Genomic DNA, 13123 nt, shown 5'->3' with positions numbered 1-13123 from the left:
TGACATTACGAGGCGATGACAAACGGGGACGCCCCAAGAAAGCTGGATGCGAGGGTGCCACTGTAAGATGCTCAACACCCATGTACGCATCACCTTTTGAATGGTGAAAATGTGAATGATAGCTGCTATACCATGAGAAAATTGTTTCACAGGTTATATCATGATTGTGTAAGCGCAACCTGTTCATAGCGCTCTGCTACACAAGCAAGATAAAAAAATGATGAAATTACAGCAGGGAGTATACTTATCCATGTAATTCATCCTTTTCAAATTGTCATAAGCCTAATATCTTGGAGGAACTTTCAGGAACATACATACATGTACATGTACGAGGAAGCCTTTTTCTACGTCTCACTTCATCATTGCTCTTTTTTTATCGTCCAAAGAATTTGGTAGACTAGTCGACTAACTTCGTTTTCATTAGATTTTGTAAAAGTTATTGGGATAAATCTAATTTTTACGTTATCATTTTCTTACGCAACTTTTTTTTAGATCCCCTTTAACAAATAAAAAAAGCGTAGGTATATTTGAAGATTCTTGGTAAGAAAGATACGAAAGGCGGTCTTACGTACCTCTCCCTCTAATTTTCATCCATCATTTTTCTCTCATCGTTATCTCTTTATCTTTCTCGTTTTCTATTTCTCTCTCACACTCTCTATCTATTTATATGTATCCATCCATTGTTTATTATGTTTCTGTTTGTGGTAACTCCCGTAGGAACTCGGCAGGACAGCATTTTGCTGGTAAACGCCAAGCTGGTATATAACCAATTACCTTGGAAACATGTTTACGTCTAGGTTAATCAGTCATAGTGGCTGACGTAATAGACGACAGATATCACTCGTAGGCCTTTATTATCAAAGTGGAGACAATGGCAGAGTTGGGATTCGAACTCACAACCTTGCGATTATGAGTCCAATGCTCTAACCACTGGACCACACGACCCGTTTATTGACTCTGGATGTTATATCACACTCATTTCATTTCTTTCTTTTTCATCTTTCCTTCTTTAACACTCCCTCGCTCTTACCGGCTGTATTACAATCAATTTTCTCCCTGTGGGGATACACTGGATGGGTAGAGAGGTGTGTATAAAATTGAAACAGGACAGAGAATGCGAATAGAGGCCTATAGGTTACTGGTCCAGGCAGGCACATTACTCCATTTAACTGCTTAGGAATGCATTTTGAAGTTTGCGGCGTAAATACCTTAATAAGGATGTCCCTGGAATAAGGGTAATGTGTCTGACATTTTGGTGGAAGAGAATAGCAAAAGAACGGTATGATCCTTTTATTTATTACGAGCGGGAATCTTTATTATGTTCGCTGATATGAAATATAAGACTGGCGGAAATCAACACGTCACGTCCCTGCAGCCGTAGTCTTGAGTCCAAACCCCAGCCTGCAGATAACCACATAATTATAATCTTTATCGTCTCTGATTTTGAAAAATACCCTCTAGAAATTACGGTGATGAATTTTTACGTCGATTGTTTACATTGGCTAAATGTTAGTACATTTATGCCTTGTTATCGGGTATTCGCATTTCTGATTTTGATGCTATGAATGTATAAAGCATACGCGGTTGCTTTTATCTCCTTTCCAATGATCAGAATACATCGTATATCCTGAATGTGCATTTACCTGAAGGGAACGACTTTCCTTTATCGTGTTTTTGAGTCCGCACTTATTAAAAGGGAACGGTTGTGTTTCACAATGCAATCGAGGCACTTGTCAAAATACCCCCCCCCCTCTCCTCGGATGGATGGAGGGTTAAAGAGTCATATTTCTATGTAAAAAAAATAAATGAATAAAATAAAAAATAAATACATGTGCGTTGGGATGCTGAAATAAATTTGTAAGATGAGAATCACTCCAATAAATGAGGAAATATTCTGATGAATATTTCAAACATGGGAGCACTAGCGCACGGGGGTGGTGGCTTAATGATGCACCTCTAGAAAAACTGTTGATTATTTTCTTTCTTTTTGTACCCTCTCCCCAATTTCATTTATTTTTATTTGTTATTCTTTTTTTTTTTTGGCTCTTCAAAAATGTTTGCTCCTTCTGACGAGGCTTCCAATTAAGGTATGCCATTGTGTGGTAAAGGCATTACTTCAAACTTAGAATTTACAATGATTTATATAGTTGACTGTTCGCTAATGTCTGGTACGGATCAACATTAAATTGGCAACATGGACTGGAATAAAAACAGAGCAACCGATCAATTCACCATTGCATGAGGGAGAGCTTATGGTTATAACAAAGCTTCGTTTTATTTACGATTAGCACGAACTTTATGAGGCAATTTGAATAGTAAATAATAGTACATCTGGATATTCTCAAAAGCAATATTCCTTTGCGTGATCATTGATGCTAGTCTTGTTCACATGATCCTATCTTATTGTATATTTGAAAGTTACCCTTCTAACGTATGACCGTTTTAACCACACCCCCCCCCCCCCTAAAAAAATAGAAGACTGATGCGTCTTATTTAAAAATGATTCAAATTAATCTAATTCCAAAGACATTCGAATGCTGCAATCCAGATTTCTTTAATTGTTGAGTTTCGTGTTGATATATTTACTTTTTACCTCTTCGTTTTTTTTCATTACACGAGCGACCTCACGTTTTGAAGAGACAATGACAAGGGGTGCAGTCATATATCCTTCAAATCACTGGCGTATCAATGGGAGGAGGTGGGACCAGCCCCTCGCCCCCCCCCCAAAAAAAAAAAAGGTTTAACCACCAAGAAAATGTAAAAAGACAGAAAAGGGAAGGGGATTGTTGAAATATGATATCGTTCTCTAATATAATTGTCGAAATATATCACAACATTAGCTATTCATACTAAGAGGGTCAACATATTTGCTCGCTCGCTTCGCCCGCTCACAACATTCTTGAAGTTTTGCTCATTTTACAATGTTTGGCACCCGCAACAATTACTTGGGTTCATTGACCACTGCTTAGAATTAACTTTTTTTTCTTGAAAAGAAAGAAATGACAAAATCTTATCTGAAGACAAAACAATCATTTTTCAATGATTGTTTTGAGTCTAGTGTCATAATCATCCGACCTAAAGATAATCAATAAATATCCAACAAAAAACAAGATGAAAATGAGCATGAATTTAATCAAATTATTCTACCATGAGAGTTTAAAAAAATTTCAACTCACACAAATGTCTTCACGCTTGGATAACAGTAGGCACTGTATTCTTGGCAGTGATGTAAATTTTTATTTGCGCCAAAGCAAGGCATGACTGCAATGAATGAATGAAGCCCAGATGCGAATGATGCAATAAATCTACATGAGTTGGTAAACATATTTGCAAATCCCTTTTCAATGAAGATTAACTTGAGAATTGATACTAAAAAGTGTTTATTAAACAATTATAACGTAAATCACTAAAACGATTTTTTGAAATGGATCTTAACGCAATCCTTGTAGTATTATGACATCATTGAAATCTTGATTCATTCTCATTTTTTGCAGCCATGCCTTGCTTTGGCGCAAATCAAAATTTACATCACTGCGATAAATACTTCATTATCATACAAGCGTTAACTCATTCCACATGAATATGGTATCAAATTATTTGGGAGAAATCATTCTTTCAGGCCATATACAATAAAGGTATGTTCATGACACATTTCCCCCTTTTAATTGGAGATTTTGAGGTATTTTATTTTAATCACACGGTATAGTAATAACTACCTACCTGAATATGACAATCTGCACTTTCTTATCACTAAGTTAACATAATCACGATTAAAGTCCTTATAATATAGTCACATTCGTGATTATATTTCATTGGTATAATAACTGTTAATTGACTGTTCTCTTTTTTTATTTTTTTATTCTCCGCAGGATACGGACATGTCTCACCGCTGACGATAATAGGCAAGCTATTCTGCATGTTCTACGCATTGCTCGGTATTCCTCTCATGTTATTAGTCCTGACCAATGTTGGCCGAGTGATGGCGACATCAGCTCGGCTACTCTACAGAATGTACACCAGTCGACTCTGCAAGAGACTTCGGTGCGGAAAGAGGAACAAAACCAAAAAGAAAAAGAAGAGGAAAAAACAAGCAAAGAAAACATTACAGCGAAAAGGTACAGGTTTACATTTATTGACTGACTCAATTTCCCTTCCCTATACCCCTTTCTCTCTACCTCCCACTTTCCCGCCTACCTCTCCATTTCTCGTCATTTCGGACATTTCGCTTTAACTACGGAGAATCTCTCTACAACGCACAAATTCCTTTATGAATGAAAGTCAAATCACAATGGAGAGACGTTTTTGTCGAAAGTTGGTGGACCGGGACAGCATCAAAATCTCTTGACTCTGGACAACGACAATACAAAATACAGTATACAATACGACAAATACAGTAAAATACATCATATATATATTTAAATATCAATAACAATAAACAAATTCACATGCCAGACACCATGAGGTTGCTGACTCCACTCTTAGAACTATTTGTAGTTGACAATAAGTTTCATGTACATGTTGTTGTTGTTTTTCTAATGTATTTTCGTTATTGTATTTCAGGGCCTCTAAGTATAACAGTGTTTGACCCACTGACAGAGTCATGTACCGTGATAAAATAAGACGTAATAAATAAATAAACAAAAAATACCCACAACTATTCTTGCAGACATGCTTATTATAAACTGATTTCTCTCCTTTTTTCAAAACACATAGGTAGCACCAAATCAGCCAAGGGGGCTCCTTCAAGCCAGAAGAAAGTTCGAAAGGGATCAAAAAGGGGGAACAAGAAGAATTCTCAGTCTCATCGCCAAACAATCGTTAACATGGACAATCAGACCAAACTAACCAACCAACGTCCTTTATCTCTCAACATGGATATAGTATCCTCAAGTGATCCTAGATTACCACCCCCTTACGCAGAATCGAATGAGATGGCCGATAGATTAGCAGAAGGCAATGATGAAGAGGAGGATGTGTTTTCGGACACACAGAGCTCTCGTCGTAGTCTTGGTAGTACACCACGTCAACAATCCTTGATCAATCTTCCTCGTCCCATCAGTGAAGAGATTGGTCAAGGATCAGTCGACGATACTAAGAGTGATACAGCTTCACTCTGCACCGCGTCAGAGACGGACAGGCGATCGCCATCGCTTGCAAAGAGTGACAGTTATGATTCCGCCAGCTCGCAGCCATTCCCGACAACCAGTCGCGCAGAGTCGAGTGTTGAGTTGGGTAGCGGGAAACAAAATCGTTCGTCTTTCCCTCGACAGCAGTCGTGCATTGAATTCCGTCAGTTTGATAAAGGAAGCAGCGAGGGGGAGGAGAGGAAGGAAGGAGACGGAAGTGAAGGTGATTCAAGTCGACCACCTTCAGAACAGAAGAGTATATCAAGACAAAGCTCATCAGCGTCAAGGTATAATCAGTCAGGGTCGCAGACCTATCCTAGAGCAGAAAAACGTCGGAAACGACGAAGGGACTATGCTCAGAGTGAAGGTAATGCTTCTCTTGATCGCTCCAATCTTGGAGTCAATCATAGACATGGTAACACTTTTCCAAGGAAGCGGAGAGCGCGGAAAAAGATTCTAATGAAACCACCAAGTCTTTATTCATTACACCATCATAGAAAGCTAAAGCTTATAGACTCTACTCTTGCAATACGTTTAGCCACTTATGACAAGATTCTTGGTAGTAGTCGCGAAGACTTGGCTTTTGCTCTACCCGAGTTATCTTGTGGGGAAAACACCAAACTCCTTCACGACATCGCAAATAAAGGTTTCGATCCTCGTCCACTTCCTGTTCAACCAGAGGCTGAGGTCGTACGTGAAGGTGGCCGAAAGGGAAAGGGTAAACGGAAAAAGAAAGGTCGTCGAGGGGATCAGCTCGATGATGAATTAGGAACAATCTATGAAGGTAGTGAATCAGACACTAGCGAAGGACGGGGTACAAGGAGCCTTGAGGTAGCTGATATCCCAATGTGGCCCGTCTTACTCCTTCTATTTAGCTACATAACCTCCGGTGCCATTTTATTCTCTATGTTAGAGAACAACTGGGATTTCTTCGACGCATTCTATTTCTGTTTTATCACACTAACTACCATTGGTTTTGGTGATCTAGTACCTGACACAAATTTGACTAGCTTAATCGCTTGCTGTGTGTATACAATGATCGGTATGGCAGTGACGTCGATGTGTATTGCTCTCATCATTAAAAAGTTTATATTCATAGTTAAAGGTTTTGGACGAAGAATCGGCATCATCAAGGATTGATCCAATAAGTTATAGCGCACATGGAGTTTTAGTTCCTGGTGGGTGTTTCTCAAAGCTGTTTGTAAAGTTACGCCAAACTTAACGTAACGTTGTGCGTAACTTAATGAACAGCTTTAAGAAACACCCACTGGGGAGTGTTTCATCAACATTTTCATCCGACTAGTTGTCAGATCTGACATCTTTCTCTGATGTTGATTGGCTGAGAGGTACTGTTACTATGGTAACTGTCAGATAAAATGGGACTTGTCGGATAAAACGTCCGACAAGTCCTTTCATGAAACGCTCCCCTGGACGGAAGCTTTTTCATGCTTGGGATCGGACGGGAGCTGAGTGAACACCAAAGTCCATGTTCAGATGGTCAAATGCTATAATCGCACCTGCCAACATCATGCATAGTGCATCGATCGCAGCGTTCAACCAGGTTCCTGAATTAACTTCTTCTTCTTTAAGGGGGGGGGGGGGTCTGCAGAAGGTTACCAGGAGTGTACCGTGTTCCCTTACGCGCTGGATTATTCTCATGAATTCACAAAGCTCGCATTTCTGTGCTCCACCGTTCTCCAAGCTTAATACCATCCAGTAACAAAAACTCCCTATTAATCCAATGACGGGGAATTATAGGCAATGGTTACTAATCTCCGAATTCGTTTCATATAGATCAGTTATCGTGGGATAGGAACAATATTTATTTGTTTTCCTTTAAACGGTGTCTTCAGTTTCTGGTTTAATCAACCCAGAGAAAGAAAGAGAGCTAAACGCAATAATAGGGACTTACATCACGGAAATGTTCCAGAGAATTCTAAATACCACGAAAGACTTTAGTATAGGTAAAAGTCAAACTGTCCCCACATACAAGGTAGACGAAAGTTCAGTTGTCTTGTTTTCTAAGATTTTTTTTTAAATAATGCCTTGCTCATAATTATCTTAAACGCCGTTCCTTTTTCCAATTTTCAAGACAGTCTGACGTCACTCCATAAGTCATGATTATCACTTTTCTGAAAAAAATGGCGTCGTCTGGGTAACTGTTCATAGCCCAGAAGCCCGTTGCAAAAAGATCCACCATGCGTTCCAAAATGTGAGTTTTTATTCATTGGAAGTCGAGTTATCATGGTTGACGTTGGACCAGTGGTTGATTGCAAATTTTCAAAGCAAAGGGACTCAGGTTGTGTGCGATGCCTATGTATTTACTGTTAGCTCTAGAATGAGTCCAAGGCTTCAGTCACATCAACAAAGCAGACTCCACACCGATCGATCGTATGCTATTTGAAATAATGTAATAGATTTGATCGGTCTGCGGTCAGCTTACTGGTGTGAATGTGACATTATTACTTTCATTTACACTCTTAAAAAGGTTGTGCAAAAAGGGCCCAATTTTTAACCATCACTCGGCAACATACTGTCCACACAACTATTGGTTAAAATCTGTCCAAATTGTGCAATAATAGACTAATAATTGGGTAATACATTTGCTCAATTGGATAATTGCCCAGAATATAGGCCTCTATTTTTTAACCAACATACATTACCCAACACAGTGGACAGTATGTTGCCCAACATTTTAAGTGTGTAACGATTACGTCATAGCAATTAATTCATGTTTTCGAACAACGAACAAAAATGAACAAAAAAAACACTTGTCACACCCAAGTCAACCGAAGAGGACACACAATCATTTCTCGCAACCAATTGTCACACCCAAGTAACTCAAGAGGACATTAAATGAAATAATTACATGAACATTAAAATACAGTTTAAAGAATTTATTAAAACTAGCTGTATTCAGGCTAGAACGATAATTCAATGGCTTTGTTTCAGAGTACAAATAACATATACAATTCTTTGAAATAACATACAAAGTAGCCCACTAATATGCGGTGAAAAATCACTCCAGTTCAATGTTCATTGATACTGACGAATCGACGACGAATCTGTCTTCCCTCTCTGACTCTCTTTAGAAGTCTTGTCCATGGTGGGATTTGACAGTCATAATCATGGTAAAGCCGGAGTCGGGAATGGGACCGGAACGGCTACTGGAACGGCAATTGGAACGGCAGTTGGAACCAGACTTGGAACCAAACTCAGAACCAGAATTGGAACCCATCTAAAAAACAAACATTATACCCAAACTATAAATAATCTAAGGAATAATATCTTTAAATCTTCACAATATTCATATATGTAATCCCCTAGATTAATTCCTGTATTCAAAGGAATAATATCTTCCAATCTTCAAAATACTCATATGTAATTTCACAACTGATTAATAAGCATGATCAGTCCTAAAAATGTTTCACATATAACAAAAAAATAACTTCTTCCTAAAAGGCATTTCTTTTAGAAAATCCTTTCCCATTTCTGAGATAAAAAAAGTTAATAAATATGTGTCCTGGAACAACTCAACTTCTTCATTAATTAAATTGGAGATAGTTTATAAACTAACACTCTTGTCTTTTATATAAAATTCAATGGTCCGTTTAATGACATTGACTTTCTCAATGACTCAATCAAAATACAAAATGAACAGTAATCAAAATCATTTTCACTTACAGTTTGACATCTGTGACTAAAGGCAGGAAATCATCAGGAAGGCCTCAATTCTCAGCAGTAATGTTCTTGATGCTTTGACATGGAAAATGCAGCGCTATCTGCCCTAAATTCAAGTCTAAAAACTTTAATTTTCCAACAGCATTTCTGAACCAATAATTGACCCATACATGCCATAGGTCCTCCCTGTTTGACTTCTGAGCAGATAGTGAAGCCTAAGTGCTTGGGCAACCGACCCAATGCAAAAATGTTCCACCTGTTAAGCCAGGAAGAGTGCACTGGAGCCTAACAGTGGTTTATTCAGACCCAGGCCTTAATTGTGCATAACAATAGGGGATAGCATAGGGAATAAGGTTGAATCCCTAACACCACTTTCATCAATAGAACTCGGGATGCATTTCATGAGCATGCCTTGTCACTGATTTCCTCTGACACTTGTTAAAAGTTACTGAAATCTTGTAATCTAATTGGCTGAGAGCGAAGTCGTCAATGGAAAATCGCCCACAAATGCTTCATGAAATGCCCCTCGTCAATCAGTGGCAATGGCTAAAATCGTCGACCCCAACATAAACATGGTGTTTGATGAGAAAAAATAACCAAATTGTTGAACGTTATGAATAAAGTGGCTATTTATGACTGATTATGAAATTATGGATAGCTATATGAATACATTATGTAGGCTAGTCATATTACATGGTATCTCCTTCAGTACATTTTGACACACGGCACAGAAGGAACGTGATTGAAATTATTATATCATATTCACTAAGAAACAAGGTCAAGAATCAGAGTTTTCTATCAAAATCATTTTTAGAAATATATTGCGTTTATTATTAGATGATAATAGAGCTTTTGGAAAAATAGGTAATCGAATCAAGAATAGAAACCTTCAACTAGAAAATCAAATCAATGGAGCGTTGTAGCCCAGTGGATTAGTCTGCGGACTTTGAAACAGAGGCTCGTGGGTTCGAATCCCAGCCATGGCGTAAATTCCTTCGGCAAGAAAATTATCCACTTTGTGCCGCACTCGACCCAAGTGAGGTAAATGGGTACCCGGTGGGATTTATTTCTTGAACGCTTCAGCGCATATTGATATGGCGGCTCAGCTACAGCCGGGGTAATGATTTTGATACCAAATATCAAAGCGCAGTTGAGTATATGCACAAAGTAACTGCATGCGTTGTATAAATAGACATATCATTTATTTTCATTATTATTATCATTATTATTAATAATAAAATGCAGCATTTATATACCACTTAATACTGTGTTTCTAAGCGCTGCATATTACTACCTGGTTTTAGCACGGCTGCCATTACTAGATGCTCTAGCATTCAAGGAATTTCTTCCTACCGCGTACACATTTACTACACCTGGGTGGAGAGTGGCAAATGTAGACAAACGCCTTGCCTATGGACGCAAGTGTTGCGGTGGGATTCAAATCCCCGACCTTGTAGCTCAAAGTCCGGAGACTTATCCACAACACCTCTACTAAATAATGAAATTTTGATAGATTCAAGCATTTATGTTAAATGCCTTCCGTCTATATTATACATTAGCAGAAATTGACAATTCTTCTTTCCAAGGCCATTAAGACGATTAATACCGCTTCCAGAATGATCCGGACCAGTCCCGGGCTAAGTTGTAAAATTATACCGATTTCGGTAACTCGCTGGTCCAGACCAGACCTGGGTTAAGTCGTAAAATGTTGAGTTTATAATTGCCGCGGGCTAAAATAACCTGCTCCATGTCCGGGTTCACTGCTGCTTTTATCCGCACCAGGCCAGTACCATCGTAAAAGTAGCGTAAAAAGTAGCGCGGATCTGCTACAGTTACTGAACGATTGTGGTGCGGACTATTATAGTGCAGGCCTGGTGCGGACCAAAAAATCACGAGTTACTGAAAACGGGTTAAGTCTATTTAGTATGGCTAAGAATTGCATTAAATCATAATTACTGTAATTCCATCTGGTTGAATGAGTCATGAAAATAATTCGCAAAGGATGCAATGTAGCTTGTCTTTAGCTCTATTTTTAGTTTGAGGGGAAAAAGGGAACAACTGGTGTCTTGTATATCGCATACATTCGTAATTCCGAAGCTTCGTTATTCCGAAGGTTCGGATATTCCGAAGGTTCGTTATTCCGAAGGTTCGTATTTCCGAAGGTTCGTAATTCCGAAGGTTCGTTAGTCCGAAAACGAAGTGAGGTTCGTAATTCCGAAGTTTCGTTAATCCGAAAACGAAATGACGTTCGAAATTCCGAAGGATCGTTAGTCCGAAAACGAAATGATTAACGAACCTTATTTCGTTTTCGGACTTATGAACCTTCGGAACAACGAACCTTATTTTGTTTTCGGATTAAAGAACCTTCGGAACAACGAACTTTATTTCGTTTTCGGATTATAGAACCTTCGGAATAACGAACCTTCGGAATAACGCCACAAATGTTCGGATTAACGAACCCTTTTAATTTTTCGGATTAACGAACATCGAGGTATAGGCAATTTACGTGTTTCGGAATTACGAACCTTCGGAATAAAGAACCTTCGGAATTACGAAGTGTAACCCTTGTATATGTCGCTGAAATGGGCCATTCTCCATTACAAATATTTTCTTGATTTTCATGTATTTCATTTATGTTTATTTTTTATATGAAAATAAAAACAAACAAACAAACAATACGAAAATATTTGATTTGATTTGGGAACGATTCCAGACGAATTTGCCAGAATATTTCGTGCTGTGCTTTATTCTTGAAAGACTTTAAAGGAGAATGAAACTCTTGGAGCAAGTTAGCTTTTGTGAAAGCAGAAAAATCAAAGAATAAGATCAACAAAACTTTGAGTAAAATAGGACTAGCAATAAAAGAGTTATGAGCATTTGAATGTCGAGATCACTAATGCTATGGAGATCCTCCCATCGGCAATGCGACCAAGATCTGTGATGTCACACACGTACAACTCTCCCATTTGGACACTGAAAATATACCCCAAAACATCTCTTTTTGCTCATTATAATCATATGACAAACGATTCATCAATGATATAATGTTGTGAAACCTCTGTACTTGTCATCTCATAAAGAGAACACCTCACCTTGTTTATAGACTCTATAAAAGTGAGAATATACGTGAAATAAGTACTAAAGTAATGAGGGAGTTGTACGTGTGTGATATCACAGATCTTGGTCGCATTGCCGATGGGAGGATCTACATGGCACTAGTGATCTCAATACTCAAATGCTCATAACTTTCTTATTATTCATTCAATCTTCCTCAAACTTTCAACAATATGTTTCTTTGATTTTTCTCTTTGATATGGATTCAGCTGGTTTCAAGGGTTTCAATCTCCTTTAAAAGGTCTGAAAATCTTCGATATGTGCTCACAACTTACTCAGAACGTTTATGATCTTTCCGAAATCATGTTCATTTAGCGACTAAGAGAAAGGTTTTTAGAGAAGAAGTTGTAGGGAAGAAATCATATAAAAATACACAGTTTATGTACCCCCCTAAAAAAATGGCAAACAGTTTTATTTGACAATTTGTTCATGATTTATAATTTATTGTTTTATGTTTTTCAACTTTTATGTACGGACTTGCTGAAAAACAGCCTTGCGGCTGATAGTAGGTTTTTTTTATCCCGTATTTAAATAAATAAAACATACATACAAACATACAACAACCATGAAACCCATTTTTGTACACATACTATAGCCTCCGTAAAAAGTGGTTTTGATCATTTAACTTATCTTAATCTATGTAAACACTGCCTGACGTATCATAAGTGGCTTTTTAAAAGTGATCATCGATCTTAAGAAAATATTGAGATTTCTGAGATTTTCATATTTCTCAGATTAGTTTAGCGCTTGTTTTTGTGGACACTTGCAATAATAATTGTGATATTAATTTCTCAGTGTATACTTCTACTTTAGAGGCTTTCTTTGAAACTAAAATGTTACATAAACTCAATTCAAATTGATCGGGGTGTGACAGATCTTTAGCGCAACGAATAGATCTAGTCTTTACAGCGCTTGATAAAGCAATATCCGCCATTTTATGGCCACCCCTCGCACCGTTTATACTATGATCTTAATATTTCGTTGGTGAGAGTACGGGAAAGTAATCACTGTGATCTTAATATCATTTCGCTGGTGAGAATACGGGAAAGTAATCGTTGGTTGGTTAATGCTCAATCGGTTGTTATACATGTTATTGATTTTGCCAAATTTATTGCAATTGAAATTTTATTATTCATTAATTTATACAAATGCGGTTTCATATTGGTGTATTATTTACTGACAAAATGCGTGATGGTGAATTA

General features: G+C 37.9%; 1 protein-coding gene and 1 long non-coding RNA gene across 2 annotated transcripts; one reads left to right on the top strand and one right to left on the bottom strand.

Annotated features, from left to right (window-relative positions):
* The first annotated feature begins 3874 nt into the window (after positions 1 to 3874).
* Positions 3875 to 8415, top strand: LOC129281573 (uncharacterized). Its single transcript, XM_054917531.2, has 2 exons — positions 3875 to 4115; positions 4714 to 8415. The coding sequence occupies exons 1-2, from the start codon at positions 3917 to 3919 to the stop codon at positions 6264 to 6266; spliced, it is 1752 nt and encodes a 583-aa protein (XP_054773506.1). The 5' UTR covers positions 3875 to 3916; the 3' UTR covers positions 6267 to 8415.
* LOC135154671 (uncharacterized) lies at positions 8009 to 9035 on the bottom strand. Its single transcript, XR_010294018.1, has 2 exons — positions 8811 to 9035; positions 8009 to 8364 (listed from the first exon to the last, which is right to left on the bottom strand). It is a non-coding gene; the product is annotated as an uncharacterized LOC135154671 (long non-coding RNA).
* Positions 9036 to 13123: the final 4088 nt, after the last annotated feature.

The sequence above is a fragment of the Lytechinus pictus genome, chromosome 1 (genome assembly GCF_037042905.1).
Source record: "Lytechinus pictus isolate F3 Inbred chromosome 1, Lp3.0, whole genome shotgun sequence".
Lineage (NCBI taxonomy): Eukaryota > Metazoa > Echinodermata > Echinoidea > Temnopleuroida > Toxopneustidae > Lytechinus > Lytechinus pictus.
Note: the sequence above shows the minus strand (reverse complement) of the source record. Positions and strands in the feature narration are given on the sequence as shown.

What these genes read in the sequence shown, in the direction of transcription:
- LOC129281573 (XM_054917531.2), top strand. Translation starts at nt 3,917, where the DNA reads ATGTTCTACGCATTGCTCGGTATTCCTCTCATGTTATTAGTCCTGACC. An exon ending in GAAAACATTACAGCGAAAAG is followed by an intron (nt 4,116 to 4,713) that starts GTACAGGTTTAC and finishes CAAAACACATAG; the next exon opens with GTAGCACCAAATCAGCCAAG.